General features: G+C 43.6%; 1 protein-coding gene across 1 annotated transcript; it reads left to right on the top strand.

Annotated features, from left to right (window-relative positions):
• The first annotated feature begins 2,488 nt into the window (after positions 1–2,488).
• On the top strand, positions 2,489–18,242 carry wdr81 (WD repeat domain 81). The gene is made up of 12 exons (XM_084558502.1): positions 2,489–2,702; positions 3,378–3,901; positions 4,582–8,105; positions 8,194–8,301; positions 8,436–8,635; positions 8,751–8,932; positions 9,132–9,297; positions 9,640–9,805; positions 9,935–10,747; positions 10,869–11,014; positions 11,172–11,354; positions 16,219–18,242. Exons 2-12 carry the CDS (start codon positions 3,540–3,542, stop codon positions 16,543–16,545), a joined length of 6,177 nt encoding a protein of 2,058 aa, XP_084414628.1. The 5' UTR covers positions 2,489–2,702; positions 3,378–3,539; the 3' UTR covers positions 16,546–18,242.
• Positions 18,243–18,389: the final 147 nt, after the last annotated feature.

Raw genomic sequence — 18,389 nt, 5'->3', positions numbered from 1 at the left:
AAAAAGCAGATTTTCCATATCAGACGCACTGTTTTCTATGAGGGTGTAGCACTTTAAAAATGGGTTAATGATCACACTCAGTGAACCAAAAGGCTCACAATCAGTTTTGTTATCTAACCGCACAAGCAGACAAAAAGTAAAACTGGCAAGCAAAGGTTTTGACATCCTTTAATGTTCGTGTGAAAAGTAGTTTTTTTATTTGTTAGAAGGAAATCAAAGGTCACATCAGGATGTTTTCTCACCCTACAGGGAACCCTGGAACAATCGCATTATTATTATTATTATTATTATTATGATCTCACACAATACAAAAGTACAAATAGCCTTTATTTATATCAGGTTTATTGTAATACACTGAAGTTAAACGCCCAGTACGCCTCATGTCTGCTCCCTTTTCATACACTAAGCAAGTTTAGGACTTTTGCAGTGAATGCCATAAACCACAACAAACACTGTGCCTTTTGAACATAAAACACATTCTGCCTGGCAGTTCTATAAAACTACTAAGAACAGAACTAAGAGAGGAACATGATACGCGGAGCCAAGGAATGTCATGTTCTTTGGTTGTGTCGTCGCCGTAAAAGTGCTGACAGTAATTATGTTGCATTGGCGGTACGCAACGATGAGAGAAGCTTTTCATTTGTGACCCTGTAATTGTGAGTCTCCAACCGAGGACGGTCGTGCTTATGGACAATTCCAAAGACATGCAACAATTATTATCATCTGGCTGGTCAATTTGTTGAGTTTTGGAACAATAATTGCCATATTTTTGCAAATTTTATTGATTAATTGTGCCTGCGGTTTTTGCTTTCTTCCTAAAAATCTAACTCAAGATGCCACTTTGAGGCGCACTTGAATGCTGAGTAAAATGTTCCTTGTGCACAGGATTCACAGGTATGTCATCCCAGAACATCAAGACTCATGAGACAGCAATGCAAAAGATGACTAGTGCACAACTGAGAGACATGCTTGTATATCTTTCAAATATTTTCTTGTTTATTGAAGTCATACAGTTTACTAGACTGTACTAAAAGTGTCCTCACACTCATCTGTAACCATCAAAAATATAAAATAAGTATTGATGTTATTTCCTTTATTCTGATAAATGAAACTTTATCAGTCTCTAAAGGAAGTTGTGTTTGCACTTGTATGTTTAACAACTCCAAATCGCTGCGGTTATTTTAGTCGAAACTAATCATTCAGAATAAGTTCTGTGCTTGAGTGGAGTTTTATGATTTCGGCGTTATACAAACACAAAGAACGGCCACATTTGCCTGTCACTTATCAGTTACGACTTAACAACATCACTTTGTACACCGCATTGTAAATTTAAAATAAAACAGAGGCAGACAAAGGTCCTTATGTGGTTATCTTTGGAACATTATAAACGACTGAATAAAACTCGGAGCCTCTTAAATAACAGCAACAGACGGAGAAAGCGACTTTACAAAGTCTGCACAGGACATCTGGAGGGTTTTGTCTGTGAAACTGCAGACGTAGTACCACCTTGTGGAGATAACTTTTACAACAGTGGGGCCCAGCATAAACAGAAAATACTTGTTATATAGCCCAGAACTAAAGAGACTCCGTGAACTTTGTGCATTAGTTCCAGATATATGATAATTTTCTAGGACCTTAATGACAATTAGATTTGCAGCAAAATGTGGCATTGTGTCCACATTTCATTCTCATTAGTCTGATTTGGTAGTTTGGTCGTCGCTGGAGGACGCTGCAGGATTTACAGTGAAATAAATAGCACAACTGACTATGTGCTCAAGGAAACTGTTCAAAATTGTGCAAAGGAAAGAAAGAGCGTTCCATAGACCATTTAAAGACTGCGTTTTGTTTTCATATTATATTTTGTATAAGACATGTTATACATGTATACATTACCCACTGCCATCTTTTGCACATATAGTGATTCCACTTTTGCACTATTGATACGATACTCATTCCGTACTTGGTGTCACTACTGCATTATCATTAGTATTCACAAATAATGCACATCATACCTGATACCATCCACCCTTTACTGCCTCATGTATGTACAGTATATATTGTACATACAGCAATTTTATTTTATTCTATTTTTATACTATCTATCTATCTATCTATCTAGATGACATTGGATGAAATGGCTTAAGGGTACAGGGTGCCATGGGAATGGCTGTAGTTTGGTCCTTCCCTTACCACAAAAATACATTTGATTTTGATTCATTTAAATCAAATTTAAATCATAACACCCATAAATGTCTCTCTTTTTCCATTATGGCTGACCATGTATTTACAGATAACCGTCTATGCCATTTCCCCACTAACCACATAACAATTTCCGCTCTTATTCAAATGCATTTGCAGATAATTGAGGAAGTGCTCCTGTCTCTCGGTCTCGCTCTTGCAGCTGCCGCTCGAGCTCGACCAGCGGGCACTAATCACATGACTCGAGGCTCGTGTCACGTGAGGTGTCGCTTCTAAAACATGGCTCCAACTAGCCCAGAACAAAACACCAACGGCTGACCGACTCTCGTCTGTCTGCTGACGCTTATCTGTACACAACAGACGATGGAGCACACGCACGTAGCCCCGCGGCGGGTCCCACGTTCGTGAAGTTAATGTGGCACCAGCTCGTCATGCGTGAATCCGGGGTGCACCGTTAGCTAACCGCTAACTAGCCAACTGTCAACCGCTACAAGTGGTGAGAGGTGAGCTAGCCGTACACTGAGCTGTACGCTTTTAATTTGCTGCTATTGTTGTGTAATTACAGTGGGGTTGCATTTAATGAGCTAACCGATGTTGCTTAGCTTTTATTTAATAATATGTTAATAAATATGTGATGCCTTTCTGATTTATTTGGTCTGGTATCGTAGCGTTAGCCTCTTCCTCAAGCTAACTGTTAGCTAAGTTTCGATGTTACTTCCCCTATAGTCTTTTTCTATTTAAAGCTTTTAACTCACTTCCTCTGCTCACTCGTTGATACTTTTAAATATGCTACAACCGTCTGAAGCTTGTACATATTTTATTCAAAGTTCACAGTATTTACAGTGTCGGCTTAATGTTGACATTGTTGTTTTGTTGATGTTATCTCTTGCAGCGAGCTAGCAACAAGCACAGTTACATGCACATCTGTGCAGATGCAGGAAGTGATTTTTTCTGTTATGTCTAAGCACGGTTTCATTGACTGTTATGATAAAGAAAACTAGAGCCGATGTGTTGATGGGGCAGAGGCAGGTCAGTCATGTGAGCTGGACACAGATTCCAGGGATAACTAGCCCTATTCACATTGCTCCTCTATCAAAAACAATAAATCACATTATACAGCGCTGTTACTGTTAAACCGAAAGTTGTTACCCATCTGATTTTCCTTTTATGCCTTTCAGTGATTTCCCCAGACTGGCAGGCAGAGGAGGAGATAAGCCCTGCCCTGGATGACTTTCACTTACGTCTCCATGGACGTCTGAAAATTAGCCCCAGCGGGAGATGCTAAGGTGAACAAAGCATAGAAAAGAGTGCCACTCGGATCAAGCCCTTGGAGACTCACAATGGATTGGCTGATGCATGCAGTCGAGAAAGACTTGGGGGTTGATCGCCGGCAGCAAGGCCCGGGGCCCCGTCCTCAAGAGCTCGTGGCCCTTGTTCCTGCGCGCTGGGTGATGGGTCTGAGGGAGAAGAAGATCATGCGCTGCGCCCGCTATGACAGCAACACTGAGGCCGAGATTTGCACATACCTTCAGTCTGCTCAGGCAAAGCTGCCCCCTGGATGGACACGAGTGTGCATTCAGGGTCTGAGGAAAAGCAAGCTGAGCTACAGATTGGCCAGAGACCCATGCCATCAACAAATGGAATTCCTGTCACATGATTCCTATGTTAAAACCATGCAGTGTGTGTCGCAGCACAATGTCAGGTACCGATCGTACTTTATATTCTACATAAAAATGTCAGTTTGATAACAAGCAACCCTTACGAAGATCTCGATGAAGATTTTTTTTATTATATAAGATAGAGCAGAAACCATTAACTGATTATTGGTAAGCTGACTGATTCCTTTGATAACGTATTACCTTTAAGTCTTTTTGTTTCCCAGAAATATTCTCAAGTTTTCCCCATTTGAAAAGTAACTTGAAGACTTTATACTGGGCTTTGTAAACATGGATTTTTAAAAATATATATTTTAGAGTAAATAATTAATTGAAAAATGGCTTCAATGAATATGTAATCAAGTAATTGTTTGGTGCAGAACTAATTACTTTACCTGGAGCTGCACTTCAAATGAACTAGAACATGTTACTATGTATTAGTTTTGTATTTAAATGAGCATCTAATATGCTTTCAGGTGTTCAGTTGACCTGTTACAGTCAGGATATCTCATTCTCCGGTTAGCTCAGGGAAAGATTATATAGTCAAAACAGTCAATTGAATTTGAATTGAAGCATAGACGTCCTAAATTAATGTCTTGTTTGCACTTTAAGCTTAAGTTTACCTGTATATCAGTCATATTTGAATGTAAAATAAATAAATACCAAAATGCAGTTTTTGTTTGAACCAGTAATATTTGTCTTTCTTGTTTTTGCCCCTTTTATTCAGGAATCTATGGCGTGAAGCTCATTACAAATTTGTGCAGACATATGCAGGAGCCAGTGAGCAAATGCATGTTGCAGCCGTGGACGCAGTGCGTCATGCACTACAGAAGCTCTTCAATTCCACGTTTATCTCATCTGACAGAGTGTCGCCGTCCCTTTCTCCGGCCAGAGAGAAGGAGAAAGAAAACTCTTTTCCATCTAGTTCATCTTGCTTTTCCAAGTCTCAGTCAGACCATGTGTGTCCCAATGTTTTGCCAGCAGAATGTCTGCTGGAGACAGCAGAAATGCTATATGTGATTCTACCTTACACGCAGTATTCGCTCCATGATATTGTCTCCTTCAGCCCTGCCAAGCTTGCTAACAGCCATGCCAAAGTGTTGTTCATTCTCTACCAGTTGCTAATAGCTTTGGAGGCCTGTCATGCAGCAGGTCTCTCTTGTGGAGAGCTGTCTCTTCAGGACGTAGCAGTTGATGAACAGCTCTGTAGCCGTCTCAGGCTCAACCTGGCCCATTATGAGGAACTGGGGGCAGAACGGGAGGCAGACAGTGATGTTACGGGCAGACAAGAGCCAAAAAGTTCAAATGTGAACCAAGAGAACAAGAGACTTTGCAAAGACTGCTTTGGTGAGCTGAAGAGACTGGTTCTGGATTGGGTCCATGGACGAGTGAGTAACTTTCGCTACTTGATGGAACTGAACAGGTTAGCAGGGCGGCGAGAAGGAGACCCTAATTACCACCCGGTGCTGCCTTGGGTGGTGGATTTCACTATGCCATTTGGAAAATTCCGAGACCTCAGAAGGTCAAAGTTCAGGCTCAATAAGGGAGATAAGCAGCTGGACTTTACGTATGAGATGACCAAAGAGGCTTTGGCAGCTGCAGCGGGTAATGGGGTTGGCGGAGGCGGCGTAGGTGGAGACCTCAGCGGCTTTGGAAGTGCTATTGGTGGTGGACAGCCTGACCACCTCCACGTACCTCATCACATATCCGACGTGCTATCAGACATTACCTATTATGTCTACAAAGCCCGGCAGACGCCCAAGTCAGTGCTGTGCAGCCATGTCCGATCCCAGTGGGAACCCAATGAATACCCAGCCAGTATGGAGCGCATGCAGAGCTGGACCCCCGATGAATGCATTCCAGAGTTCTACACAGATCCTTCCATTTTCCGATCAATCCACCCTGACATGCCTGACCTCGATGTGCCTTCCTGGTGTAAATCTTGTGAAGAGTTTGTTGAGGTTCACCGGCGCCTTCTGGAGAGCAGAGAGGTGTCACAGTATTTGCATCACTGGATAGATCTCACATTTGGCTATAAGCTGTCAGGTAAAGAGGCTGTCAAGGCCAAGAATGTGTGCCTGCACCTCGTGGACAACCACACCAATCTCACTACATACGGTGTAGTTCAGCTGTTTGACCAGCCCCACCCACCCCGCTTATCTCCCTCCCTGTACGCCCCAGCAGAACCTCCTCTCCTTGGCCTTGCTGCTCTTAATGTGCCTTCTCTACACATCCCTCCGATAAACACTGTTGCCGACACTGTGGATGGAATGGTGCCAGAGTCCACTGGATGTGAGTCCAGTAGCTGGACCATGGTTGACAGAGATGAAGAGCTTGAACAAGGCACAGAAGCTCTGGACTCATTGGCAACCACTGGCTCAACCAGCTCTGCACCTTGCCCTGTGCCGTTGACGAGTGTCAGTGCAGTAGGAGGAGAGCACTCTGCACTTATTGCATCTCACTCTCCGAGTTCATTCCCTGGTGATTTCACATGTGGCGCCGGTCCTGGTTTCCGAAGTGCCATGTTACCAAGAGGTGGGTCAACGAACAGAAAACATGGGGAAGGGAGTATGACTGTCGCTAGTACAGAGGAAGTTAAGATTAATCTCCCTGAAGGCTTCAACCCACTGCAGCCTTTGGAAGAGCTGGAGAAATTGAACAACTTCCTGGTGAAGAGTCTTCAAGCTCAAGTTTTGCATCCTGCAGCCTCTAGTGACTGTATGAGAGAAGGCCTGATAACTGAAGCTATACCATCTCTTACACAGCTCTACCAAAGAGACATGCAGGCCCTTGGAGTTCTCATCGCTGAGATATTCTGCTCCGCTAAACTGAGAGGACTGAAACCATCTGCCCCCCTCAAACAGCGTTTCCAAGCGGTTATGAAGCTATGCTCTGCCAACCTCCGTGATGTGCCACTGTGTTTGCACCATGCTCTTGAGACACTGTTGCTGATAGAGAAACCCTCTTTAGAAGCAGATTGCCCAAAACCACTCCTTTTCAAATATGAGCCCATCCACGATGGCCTCCCTCCTCCAAACCCCAACCAGCTATTGAACTCCATCATAACCCCCTTTCCCTTCCCTTCCTATTTTGCAGCACTTCATCATTTTATCTTTTCCTACCATTCCAAGATGGGATCTCTGTGCAGTCTTCAAGGAAGAGATGTGGTCTTTCACCTGTGGCAGCAGCTTGAGGTACTGTTGCGAAAGAATATCACGGCAGAGGGTCTTGAGATTCTCTTACCCTTCATTCTAACCCTCATGGTTGAGGAGTCCACAGCTGTATATGCAGCTTGGTACCTTTTTGAGCCCATCTCTAGAGTACTGGGTCCCAGAAATGCAAACAAGTACTTACTGAAACCACTGGTGAGTGTTTATGAAAACCCCCACTTCCTTCGAGGACGCTTTTATCTCTACACTGACTGTTTCATTCTGCAACTCATTGTGAGGCTCGGCCTGCAGGCGTTTCTGTCCGGCCTACTCCCCCATGTGCTGCAGGTCCTCACTGGCTTTGAAAGCTGCATCTCAGGCTCTAGTGGGCAAACTTGTAAAGGGATGAGGACTGGCATGTGTAATCTAGGAGAGGAGGAGGAGGAAGACTTTCAGTGTGGCGAGGTGGGGCCATCGTCTGGTTCTGTTGGCAGCAACATGGGTGGTGGCAGTGGGGCTGTTGGCGGGGTGGGAGACACCGGGCTGGTTGACTACTCATCTGGCATCAGTCTCAATGACCAAGTGTTTCTCTCAGAGGCAGAAGACTTCCAGGATGGCTTCTATGTCAATAGTGGAGCAGGGGCGACTGCTGGGAAACAGCCGAGCCAGAACTCTGCAGTCAAGGATCAAGACCAGGAGTCTCTAAGCGTGGGGAAACTAAGTGACAAAAGCAGCACAAGTGAACTCTCTCTGGGAGATGACTCAATACGGGATCGAGCCAGTCTAAAATCAGCTGACAGCAGCCAGGACCTCAAGCATGCCAGTGAGGGAGAGGACGGAGGAGAGTTGGAAGAAGAAGAGGTGACTGAGACTGAAGGTAAAGAGGGGACAGATGACCCAGCTGCCCTCAACCTTGAGCTCACACTCTCTGGTTGCACCGAAGCTTCTGGAACCACAGTTGCCACTCTAGAGGGCGAATGTGTGAATGGAATGACACTGGAAGAGACGGAGAAAGACACTGTGGAAGGACAGGAGGAGGAGGAGGACGACGACCAAGATCCATCTGGAGAGTCTGAGGAAAAGGAGCAAAAGATTCTTCTAGGTGAGTGAATAATGAAGGCTTTGGTAAAACGTTGTGTTTTTTAATTAACTGATAATGTCTAATTTTCAAATTATGTTCCTACACACAGATACAGTCTGCAAAACAATTCGATGGCTATCAGCGAAACTTGGACCAACTGTGACGTCTCGATACGTAGCCAAAAATTTGCTGCGTTTGCTCACAAACTGTTATATAGGTGCGTATATTTCCAACATGAAAAGCAGTGTCATTTATTATGACCAAACCATGCTTTGGAGTTTTGTTTTTTCCATCAGTGTTATGTGCTACTAGTTGTTTTTTCTCCAACCTTATCATGTTCTCTACCTGTAGGACCTGAAAACCATCAGTTTGTGGTGCCTGCATCTGAGGAGAGCTTTCTGGAGAGCGCAGCAATGGGTAGTGTGTATGAGAAGAAACCTGTGGTGGGTGACCACACAGCAGGACCTGTGTTGGACTGTCTCATCTACATAGCTCAGCTCTATGGAGAGCCCGTGCTCACCTACCAGTACCTGCCGTATATAGGATATCTGGTAAGATAAAGAAAGACACACATGCATTTCTACGTTTGCATGTTTGTTCAAATTGCATAATGAAGTAACAGTAGAAAATTATGCTTTTGAGTTTACAAGCATGCGTGTTTTCCAGGTGTCTCCACCTTCTTCACAACGTCTTAACACACGGAAGGAAGCAAGTCTGCTCGGAGCTGTGGCGCTCACGCAGAAGATCATCGTCTTTCTCTCTGATACCACTCTAATGGACATGCTCATGAAGATTAATCAGGATGTGCTTCTGCCACTATTGGACCTGCTTACTACCCCCTCTATGGGGTAAATAACACACAAACCTGTATATATATATACACATATATATCATCAAGCATGACTTTTATTTTTCACTTTCACAAGTAGCTATTTTACTAAGTGTCTTTTTCATATCTGGTGTTGAGATAGAATAGTAACACACTATGCTGCTGTAGACCTGCCCATCACCTATTTTTGGTTCTCCCCTTTCTGCTGTACTCTGTAGGTTCCCCAGTGGTGTGCAAACACGCACTGCGGTTTGTCTCAAGACAGTCAGCCTAATGGCTCTCATCTGTCTGCGCATCGGGAAGGAGATGGTGCAACTGCATATGGCTGACACTCTGTGTCGGTTCTTTGCCGTTTTCTCTCTGTTGCATTCTCTACAGCCCCAGGTATGCATGAACAAACACAGGAACACGTATGTAGCGCCTTAGCCCAACTAAATACCTAAACCTAGCATTTACCTGATCATGAAAAACAAATGTGAACCCATAGACGGATGTTGGTCCTTACAAAAATAGACCTGCACATGAACAATACATTCGAACTGATAAGCTTTACGCTAAGTTTATTTGTTACAATACTGATAAAAATAAGACACAAATAATGAAAAAGGAGTTCATGCATTTGTAAGCAGTTTAGATCAAGGTTAACCTTATAATTACATTTTTACGTTTCTTGGACTTGACATGAATTACCAGGATTAAAACTGCATAAATATAATTGTTCTGTAGCTGGAGAATGCCCCTCGCAGAGTTGTGGGTGAAGTCACGGTAGTGGATGTCTGCACACCTCAGGAGTCAAACGTAACATATGAGATGGGGGTCTTGGAGGAGCTACAGACTGTATTTAACGCTGAGATGGCCCATGCCTCCTACATCCCTTTCTACTGCCTGATAGGTAGGAAATTTCCCACCTTTTGTAATAAAAAAAAAAAACTTTCTTTGTAATTACAGCAGGATGCACTCTCTATTCTAAAGTGGAATACATTTTTTACACCTCAGCTGTGTTCTGTTGTCATTCTTGTAGGCGATGCAGCAATTCGGAAACTGGTTCCTAATCATGAGCTGGTGTGGCAGTTGGTCCAGTCCTACCATAAGAGTTTGAGTCAGGCTGGTCCAGAGACGAATCTCACTGCGGCATCCAGGGTTGAGCCACCTCCATCTTCTGATTTTGGCAGACACGTGGGTGGTAGCCCCTTCCCTGCTCCCTCAACTAGCTCCACACCAGTGGGAGAATCGGTCGAGTCAGGCACGTTCGGCAGCCACCTGGTAGGAAACCGGATCCAAGTGTCCCGAGACACCGACTATGGTGGGAGTCCCAATCTTGGTTTGGCCAACTCTTGGGGCCGCTCCAGCCGCACCGCACCCATCAACACCACTGCCTCCACATTCACCACTTCATCCTCTGGCACAACGTCTGTCTCTTCCTCCTGGGTGACAGGCCCCACCACAGAGGACAGCGCCCTGAAGCAAGAGCTCCCTCGAAGTAGCCGCTCCCTTCAGGGCAACTGGCTGGCTTACTGGCAGTATGAGATCGGTCTCAATCAACAGGATCCACATTTCCACTTCCACCAGATCAGACTGCAAAGTTTCCTGGGCCACTCAGGCACCATAAAGTGTTTGGCGCCAATGGCAGGGGAGGATTGCTTCCTTTCTGGTAGTAAAGACAAGACTGTGAAACTCTGGCCTCTGTATAACCACGGTGATGGGACACAAGAGATGGAGCCACACCTCTCCTATAACGAACATCGGAAGTCAGTCTTTTATGTTGGACAGCTGGAGACTTCACAGGAGGTAGTCAGCTGTGATGGAACTGTTCACCTGTGGGACCAGTACACAGGTGCGGGAGATTAAGTTCAGTGCATTTCCTGAATGTCAGCCCCATGATTAGAAATCATCTGGAGCATATACATTTGCTTGCATACTTGTTTGTCTAACTACATTTTATCTATTGTCCTTAGGCAAGTCCATCCGCTGGTATGAAGCCGTGGATGGAAAGAATCCCATTACAGCTGTCACCACGATGCCTGCTCCGCAGTGTAGCGTTGTGTTTGGCAGTGCGGATTCTGTTCTCCGCTTCATTGATCCTCGCAAACCTGGACTGCAGGTAGCAACTTCACTGAGCAAGCTCATTCTGTGTAGACATAGGTCAAACACCACCCACTAATTAACCATCATTACTGTGTTTTCAAATGTTTATACACTCTTCTGTAGAGTTATTTCAGTCTTGACATTAACTAATCTCCCCCCCCTTGTGCACCCAGCATGAATTTCGCCTGGCATACAACAGCGTGAGCGCTGGACTCATCCGCTACCTGGCAGTGAGCCCTTCAGGACGCACAGTGGCTGCAGGTTTCTCATCTGGCTGCATTGTTGTGCTAGATGCTCGCACAGGACTGATACTCAAGGGCTGGCCAGCTCATGAAGGAGATATCCTCCAAATGAAGGTATTCTTATATAGTTTTATTGACCATACATCTGTGTTACTGAATAGTGTTGCACCTGGGTATCCACTCCAGAGCCAAGAAACGGGAAAGAGATCAGGTTTGACGTGCAACAGAATTCAGAATTAAGAAAAACCTTTATTTGTCCCGCAATGGGGAAATTGCAGTTTGTAAGTACTGGGATATATACAAAAGGTATTGAATTGCACAGATGATTGTCAGATATTGCGCAGATGGACCAGGTGTAACTGGGTTATGAAGTTGTACACAGTATATAGTAAATAGTGAAAGTGTTGAACCCTGAGGTGTAATAATATTGCACATATTAAGAGTGTCCGTTGTGGAGCCTAACAGCAGCAGGAAGGAAAGACCTTCTGAATCTTTCCTTCACATAGCGATGGTGATGTAGTCTGTCACTGAAGCTGCTCCTCAGTGCTGTCAGCTCACCATGCAGGGGGTGGTACTCATTGTCCAGCATGGATGACAGGACTTTCCTGTCACCCACCTCCCTCACTAAGTCCAGAGAGCAGCCCAGGACAGAGCTGAACTTCCTGATGACCTTGTCCAGCTTCTTCCTCTCTCCCTCTCTGTGATGCTACTGTTCCAGCAGGCCACTCCGTACAGAATGACGGATGCCACTACCGAGTCATAGAAGGTTTTCAGGAGTGCCCCTTTCACTCCAAAAGACCTCAGTCCCCTCAGAAAGTAGATCCTGATCTGTCCCTTCTTGTAGAGTGCATCAGTGTGGTGAGTCCAGTCCAGCTTGTTGTTGAGGAGAACACCCAGGTACTTGTAAGAGTCCACTTCCTCAATGTCCATTCCCTGGATGTTCACTGATGAGGGGAGGGCAGAACGGCGTCTGCGAAAATCCACCACCATCTCCTTGGTTTTCCCAGCAGTGATCAGGAGGTGGTTTCGCTGAGTCCACAAAGTTCTACGTTAGTCCTCTGTACTCTGCGTCGTCATCAGAGAACTTCTGCAGCACCTGTTGGTGTTGTGTCTGAAGTCTGCTGTGTAGAGGGTGGAAAAGAAAGGGGGCCATGACAGTTCCCTGTGGAGCACCCGTGCTGCTGGTGACCAGGTTAGACACACAGTTCCTGGCTCTCACAAACTGTGGTCGGTTTGTGAGGTAGTCCAGTATCCATTCAGACAGCTGGCGGTCCACACCCGTCCTCTCTGGTTTGTCCTTCAGAATCACCGGCTGGATGGTCTTGAACGCACTTGAGACATCAAAAAAGGTGATTCTCACAGTGCTGCCGGGCTTTTCCAGGTGAGAAAGAGCTCGATGTCGCAGGAAGATAACAGCGTCCTCCACTCCAACATTAGGACGGTAGACAAACTGCAGTGGGTCCATGGAGAGGCCCACCTCAGAGCGGAGATGTCCCAGTATCAGTCTCTCCAGTGTCTTCATCAGGTGGGATGTTAGAGCCACCGGTCTGAGGTCTTGAGGGTACGTTGTTTAAGGAGCCTGGAGCTGATACCATCCGGTTCAGCTGCTTCCCTCACTTTTATCTCCCTGAACCCTTTTCTCACCTGGTCTGCTGTGAAGGACAGGGGTGGGGGATGAGTGGCTCCATCCTGGTGTGAAGTGGTTGTATGGTGTAGAACAGGGGTATTCAACTAAAACGCAAAGAGGTCCAGTCAGAAAAAATTTATTCAAGCAAAGGTCCGGAACATCATGTCCTTGCATTAGTGTGTATCAATATCTGCGTGTAAATAACAGAGAAATAAACATTTTATAAAACATTAACATTTTGACAATATTTGTCAGTGCAGAGATACAGTATCCCTCTCAAGTGCTGCATTTCAAAAAAAAAGAGAAAAAATAACAACAACTAACAATTAAACACTTCAGTTTCTTTGTCTTTCCCTCTTATATTCCACTTCTCTTCTTTCTGTTACTCAGTGAGAGAACTGAGCTGTAGCTTTTCCTGCCAGGATTTTAAATCTGGGCTTAAATGGTGTCAGGGCCATTCTCATGCACATCTGGAGGTGTTCATTGGTGAGCCTGGACCTATATTTTGTCTTAATTATGTTCATTGTGGAGAAAGCCGCTTCACAACTGTATGTGGAGCCAAACATGGTCATGATGTACAGGGCTACATCTCACTCGTCTCACTCCCTGAGCGGCTGTTTCTCTCCCTGGTCCAGACTCTTCCAACCGTGTGTTAATCGTCTTTGTTCCTCTCCCTGTCTCCAAATCACTCCTCTGATCGTCTTCTCTCTGTGTATTGCTTTCTTTATCGTTCTTTCTGTCTCTCTATTGTCCTGTCATTTTTTTTTGACTTTGCCGCTGTCAACGGCCGGGAATGCCGAGAGTTGATTGGCTGAGAAGCATCACGTGGGATGACTTAACTTGTACGCGATTGGTCAATTCATTTCCTAGTGTTTACAACGGCATTGGTAGTAAAAAAAAAAAAAAAATTAAAAAAAAAAGCTGCGCTCGCTTGTTAAAACTATCCCGTAAAATGCATCTACCGTATAAAATAGATTATAGCTCCGGGTCCGTACAGGATTATCTCTGGGTCCGGACTCGGACCGCGGTCCGCCAGTTAATGACCTATGGTGTAGAAGGTCCCAGGACAGACACAGTGCTATTGCACGGACAAATCAGTGTCTCAGCTGTCCACACTTCAAGAGCATTGGAAAGGTTATTTCCAAATATGAAACAAATTTAATAAAATACTTTGTTTGACGGCTAACGCTTACTTTCTAGTGTGTCTCAAATGAGGAAATATTAAAAACATTCCTTCCTTTCTACGTCACCATCTCAGCAAAATGTTGGGGCGTCAAACTCTTTTTAGTTTGGGGGCCACATACAGCCCAGTTTGATCTCAAGTGGGCCGGACCAATAACATTACAGCATAATAACCTATAAATAATGACAGCTTTTCTTTGTTAAATGTAAAAATGCTTACATTTAATGAACTGTCTTTTTATCCTTGACATTTTATGAACGGCTTGAAATTTCTTAAGAGAAATAAGTGCCGTTGCGCCGCATTGCTGCCATCTACTGTTTAGTTCTGGGTCTCAGTGTTGTGTTATGTCCGCAACTCTTACTAAAGCAGTGCGACCCCTAGTGGACAAATTAGGAATAGGTGCCAATTTTATTGAATTTTTGCACTTTTGTCCCTTTGGACAGATTGGACACTCTGGTGGGCGTGTTTTGGTCCACGGGCCGTATGTTTGACACCCCTGTTATAGTCTACGTCGACCAGTAAAACAATTGAATAAATTCACTATACATAACATGTCTATTTCCAAATTTATATTGTAACATATATCAAAATATGAAAAAGTAATTGGAGAAACAGGAAAATACTTGTTTTGGCTTTCTATGTTCATATCCAGAAATATCTGATATTTGTTATAAAATATGTTACGCTGCTATAAAATGATACCTTGATTACACGGTTGGGACATTTTAACTTTAACCCCTGTTACACCAAGTACCTGTGAAGTTGTTTACAGAAGACGTGGGTCGTCCAGCGTGGGACATAAATTGGCAGTTGTGCTATACGCTGTCATCCAACTTTGTGTTTCAACGTTTAAACTCGCTTGAAAACACCAGGGACAGTTTCTCTACTCGTGGTAGGATTTTTGAAATAACAGCGAGGCATCGATGATTGGTATATTATTAAATACAACAAACCAAATTGTTGAAAATAATAATTTTATTTCCATTTACTTGTTTTCTGTAAATACTTGTAAAATAGTGTTTTGAGCAGCAAGATTGTGGGGTAATGAGAGTCGAACACATATTTAGTGTCCTTTGCTGCTATTATTTAAGTTTTGATGTTTCAGCCAGCACAATCTGGCGTGCACAAAGTCACATCAAGTCTTTTTGGTAAACGGTGGAAACTTCTGACCGCAGCTGTAAAAGTCACATCCCACGCAGTGCACATCAGCAAGTGAATCACTTGTGTTGACTCTTCCTCTCTGACCGTACACATAACGTCTGACCTAGACTTCTTTTTGAATTGTCTACATTGTTTATTATTTTACTTGAATTTATTCAGGTTGTGACTTCGGTTTAAACAGGTTATCTCCCCTTTCCTTTCATAAAAACTCAAACAATTTTTTAAGCGTTTATGAGTTTGCTGTTGTCAAGAAAAGGAATATTATATTTTTAATCAGCCTTTGTTTGAATAGTTGCTATTATTTGAAAACGGCTGTAAGAGACCGTTTCTGTATTCCTGCGTCACGTCACAGACACAACTCGAAGGTGTGGCTGTACCTTTCAGTAACCGCGCGATAAATAATGAAGAAGACGATCTGCCATGTGGCTTTTATTTTGACATTATCCGAGGGTAGCGGTGCAGACGTACTAGAGATGGTGAAAGTTGTACCCAGCAAATCTGCTGTCAACAGAGCGCAAACTTTATTTAACCCCAAATTAGGTCAAGGATTGTATCTCTAGTTGTAAAGGCCCAAGTTTAGGCAAATATGGACACAGGTTACTCATTAGAAAAAAAGCATTGCGGTTCTCATTGGTACATTCGTATCACTCAGACTTCCCCTAAATTCATTCCTGTAGTAGCCTGTCTTTGTTTTCATTTTTAACAGGGAAATGAAAAACTACAAAATTACATTCATTGTATCTCAAGCTATGAACTTTAGAGTGGCAGTCAGTAACTGTAGACAATGAGTAAACATGGATATAAACAAATATGGTTGAAGGCTGATTTTTCTGTCTCTGTGTCTGTGGCGCATGTTGAGTTTTAAAATGAAATTAACTTCCTCCCAAGAATTTACTTTCATAGATTTATATTTAGTCACCTGTTTTTATTTTTCTTATATTTGATGTGACTTGTGTTTTCCCTGGTACCCAACAGTCTATAACCTCATCTCTTGATTTGTTTTCCAGGCTGCAGAGGGAAACCTGGTCATCAGCTCTTCCACTGACTACACTCTGACCGTGTGGAAAGATCTCGAACACAAGCCCCTCCGCCAGTACAGGTCGCAGTCTGACCCCATCCACGCCTTCGACCTTTACGGTTCGGAGATTGTTACCGGGACGGTGGCGAACAAGATCGGGGTGTACTCCATGGCCGATATCTCTGTGAGCCCCGTCAGCAGCACAAAGCTAAGCTCGGAGAACTTCCGCGGCACTCTGACTAGCCTGGCAGTCCTACCCACCAAGAGGCTACTGCTCCTGGGCTCTGAGAATGGGGCCATTAGGCTATTAGCTTAAATCAATAGCTCCCAGCTACGTTAAGTACTCTCTCGACTGACCTTCGAAGTGTCTTATTTGTGAAGACACCAGATGTCTGAGCTCTCGCTCTCTCTCTAACTCTCCCTTATGTGCTTGAGGTCAATTGTATACTAGTAGGAAAAGGTGGTCAGTTCCTTTAAATTGTTTTCTGAATGAGGCACAAGTAGAGACATTGTCTAAGGAATCCTGCCAGTCTGGCTGCTGGCACTGAATCTGACGAACAGGAAATGTGTGCCACACTCTTGACAATTTATCATGCACATTGAAAATAAATTCCTTTTTTTTTTTTTAAAGAGCTTATAGATGTATATTATATATTGGTAAAACTCTCATCTTGACAAGTTCATTTATTCTTTTGACTGGGCCAGTTATTCTGTTCAAAAGAATGAATTGGAAGACATGCTCAGGAAGGGTTATGTAGTGTTTACACTTTTCCAAATAGATGCATAACAAAACCAAAAATACATTGACCTCACCTTCCATTTTCTCGTAACGATAGAATACATGCGTATCCAAATGCACTGATTAAACTATGCAGTATTTGTAGATCAAATTGTTTGTTTGTATTAGTGTTAACTCCGTGTTCCATGAGAGTCGTTTCACAGTGATTTTTGTGTGTGTGTGTGTGTGTGTACATCATGAACAATAATCGTACACTGGCTGTTGTGACCACCGTCTCGGCGTACCTTCTCAGAGAGGGGGGACGCCGGAAGTTGTCGTCACGTACAAAAGCTAGTTACTGATGCACAGCCTTTAATCTACTGCACAAATATGGCCTGAATTGTAACATTTAGATTCTCACTCACATTTTAAAGTCTGAATGTTTTTATCCACTAATAAATTACTTGAAGTTGCTTCGGGGATTTTCTAAACCAGGTTTAGGTCGTTCTTGATTTAGCGCTCAGCACCTGTAGCAACGTTGATACCGGGAGGATATCTCGGCAGATGCCGCTTCGACTGCGTGTGCCAGACTCACTCACTCACAGAATCGCTTTCCGATTTTCTGACTCCAAAAGCTAACGTAGGACCAGTCAATGCCAAGATAAACAGTTTTTTGTATTTTAACCTTTATATGTAACTGCATATGAACGTGTTGAGAAAATGCCAACAAATGTTAGAAATGAATAAAAAATGTGGTTCAACCTGCTCCTTGTTTTGTAACGCAAACGCTCGTTCTTCTCTTGATTTCAGGACCAACATGTTGTAAAACAGTTCGCTTACTTTTCTATTTATTTGCTCATAGCGCTCTGGCGAGTGTTTTTTTTGTTTTAAAAAAAGAAAGTCTCACTGATAATCGGTTACAGTTAATATCTCTCTGAACATCAAGAGACGTCAGCGTTTTTTTTTTTTTGCTAAGTGGATTAATAAAAATGATCTCTTCCATCTTTTTTTTTTTCTCGTGTGTTCCAGCTGTTCTTTGTTAATCACCGGGATTGATTGTTGCTCTGAGTCTTCTCTTCCGATCTTGGCTGAATCATCCGGAGCTCAGATTGAACAAAGTCCTCTTGGTGTTTGCTGATGGCGGTCATGTGATCTGTGAAGATACCGTTTCTGCTTAGTAGTGAAATGTGACCAAATCAGCCAGATAGCTTTCTTTGTTTCCCCTTGTTTCTTCATCTTTCTCGTCAATATTACTGATCCCGACACAAAGCTGTGATTATTTTTTTTATTTTTCTTAATATGGAGCAGTCCGTTGTCCATATCTGTTTGTGTCAAATGGGAAATTTGTGTCCTCTGACATCGGAGGCAGCAAGTTGTGTTTGTTTACCCGCTCACACAATTGGATTTACCACACCTTTGCAAATAATATGTCATGTTCCCTG

Source organism: Chelon labrosus, assembly GCF_963514085.1.
Source record: "Chelon labrosus genome assembly, chromosome: 13".
NCBI classification, from domain to species: domain Eukaryota; kingdom Metazoa; phylum Chordata; class Actinopteri; order Mugiliformes; family Mugilidae; genus Chelon; species Chelon labrosus.
This window is presented reverse-complemented; position numbering and strand designations above follow the sequence as displayed.

Coding starts and splice junctions, on each gene's coding strand:
- wdr81 (XM_084558502.1), top strand. CDS start 3,540: ATGGATTGGCTGATGCATGCAGTCGAGAAAGACTTGGGGGTTGATCGC. Junction 8,933..9,131: donor CTTACTACCCCCTCTATGGG/GTAAATAACACA, acceptor TGTACTCTGTAG/GTTCCCCAGTGGTGTGCAAA. Junction 9,806..9,934: donor CCCTTTCTACTGCCTGATAG/GTAGGAAATTTC, acceptor TCATTCTTGTAG/GCGATGCAGCAATTCGGAAA.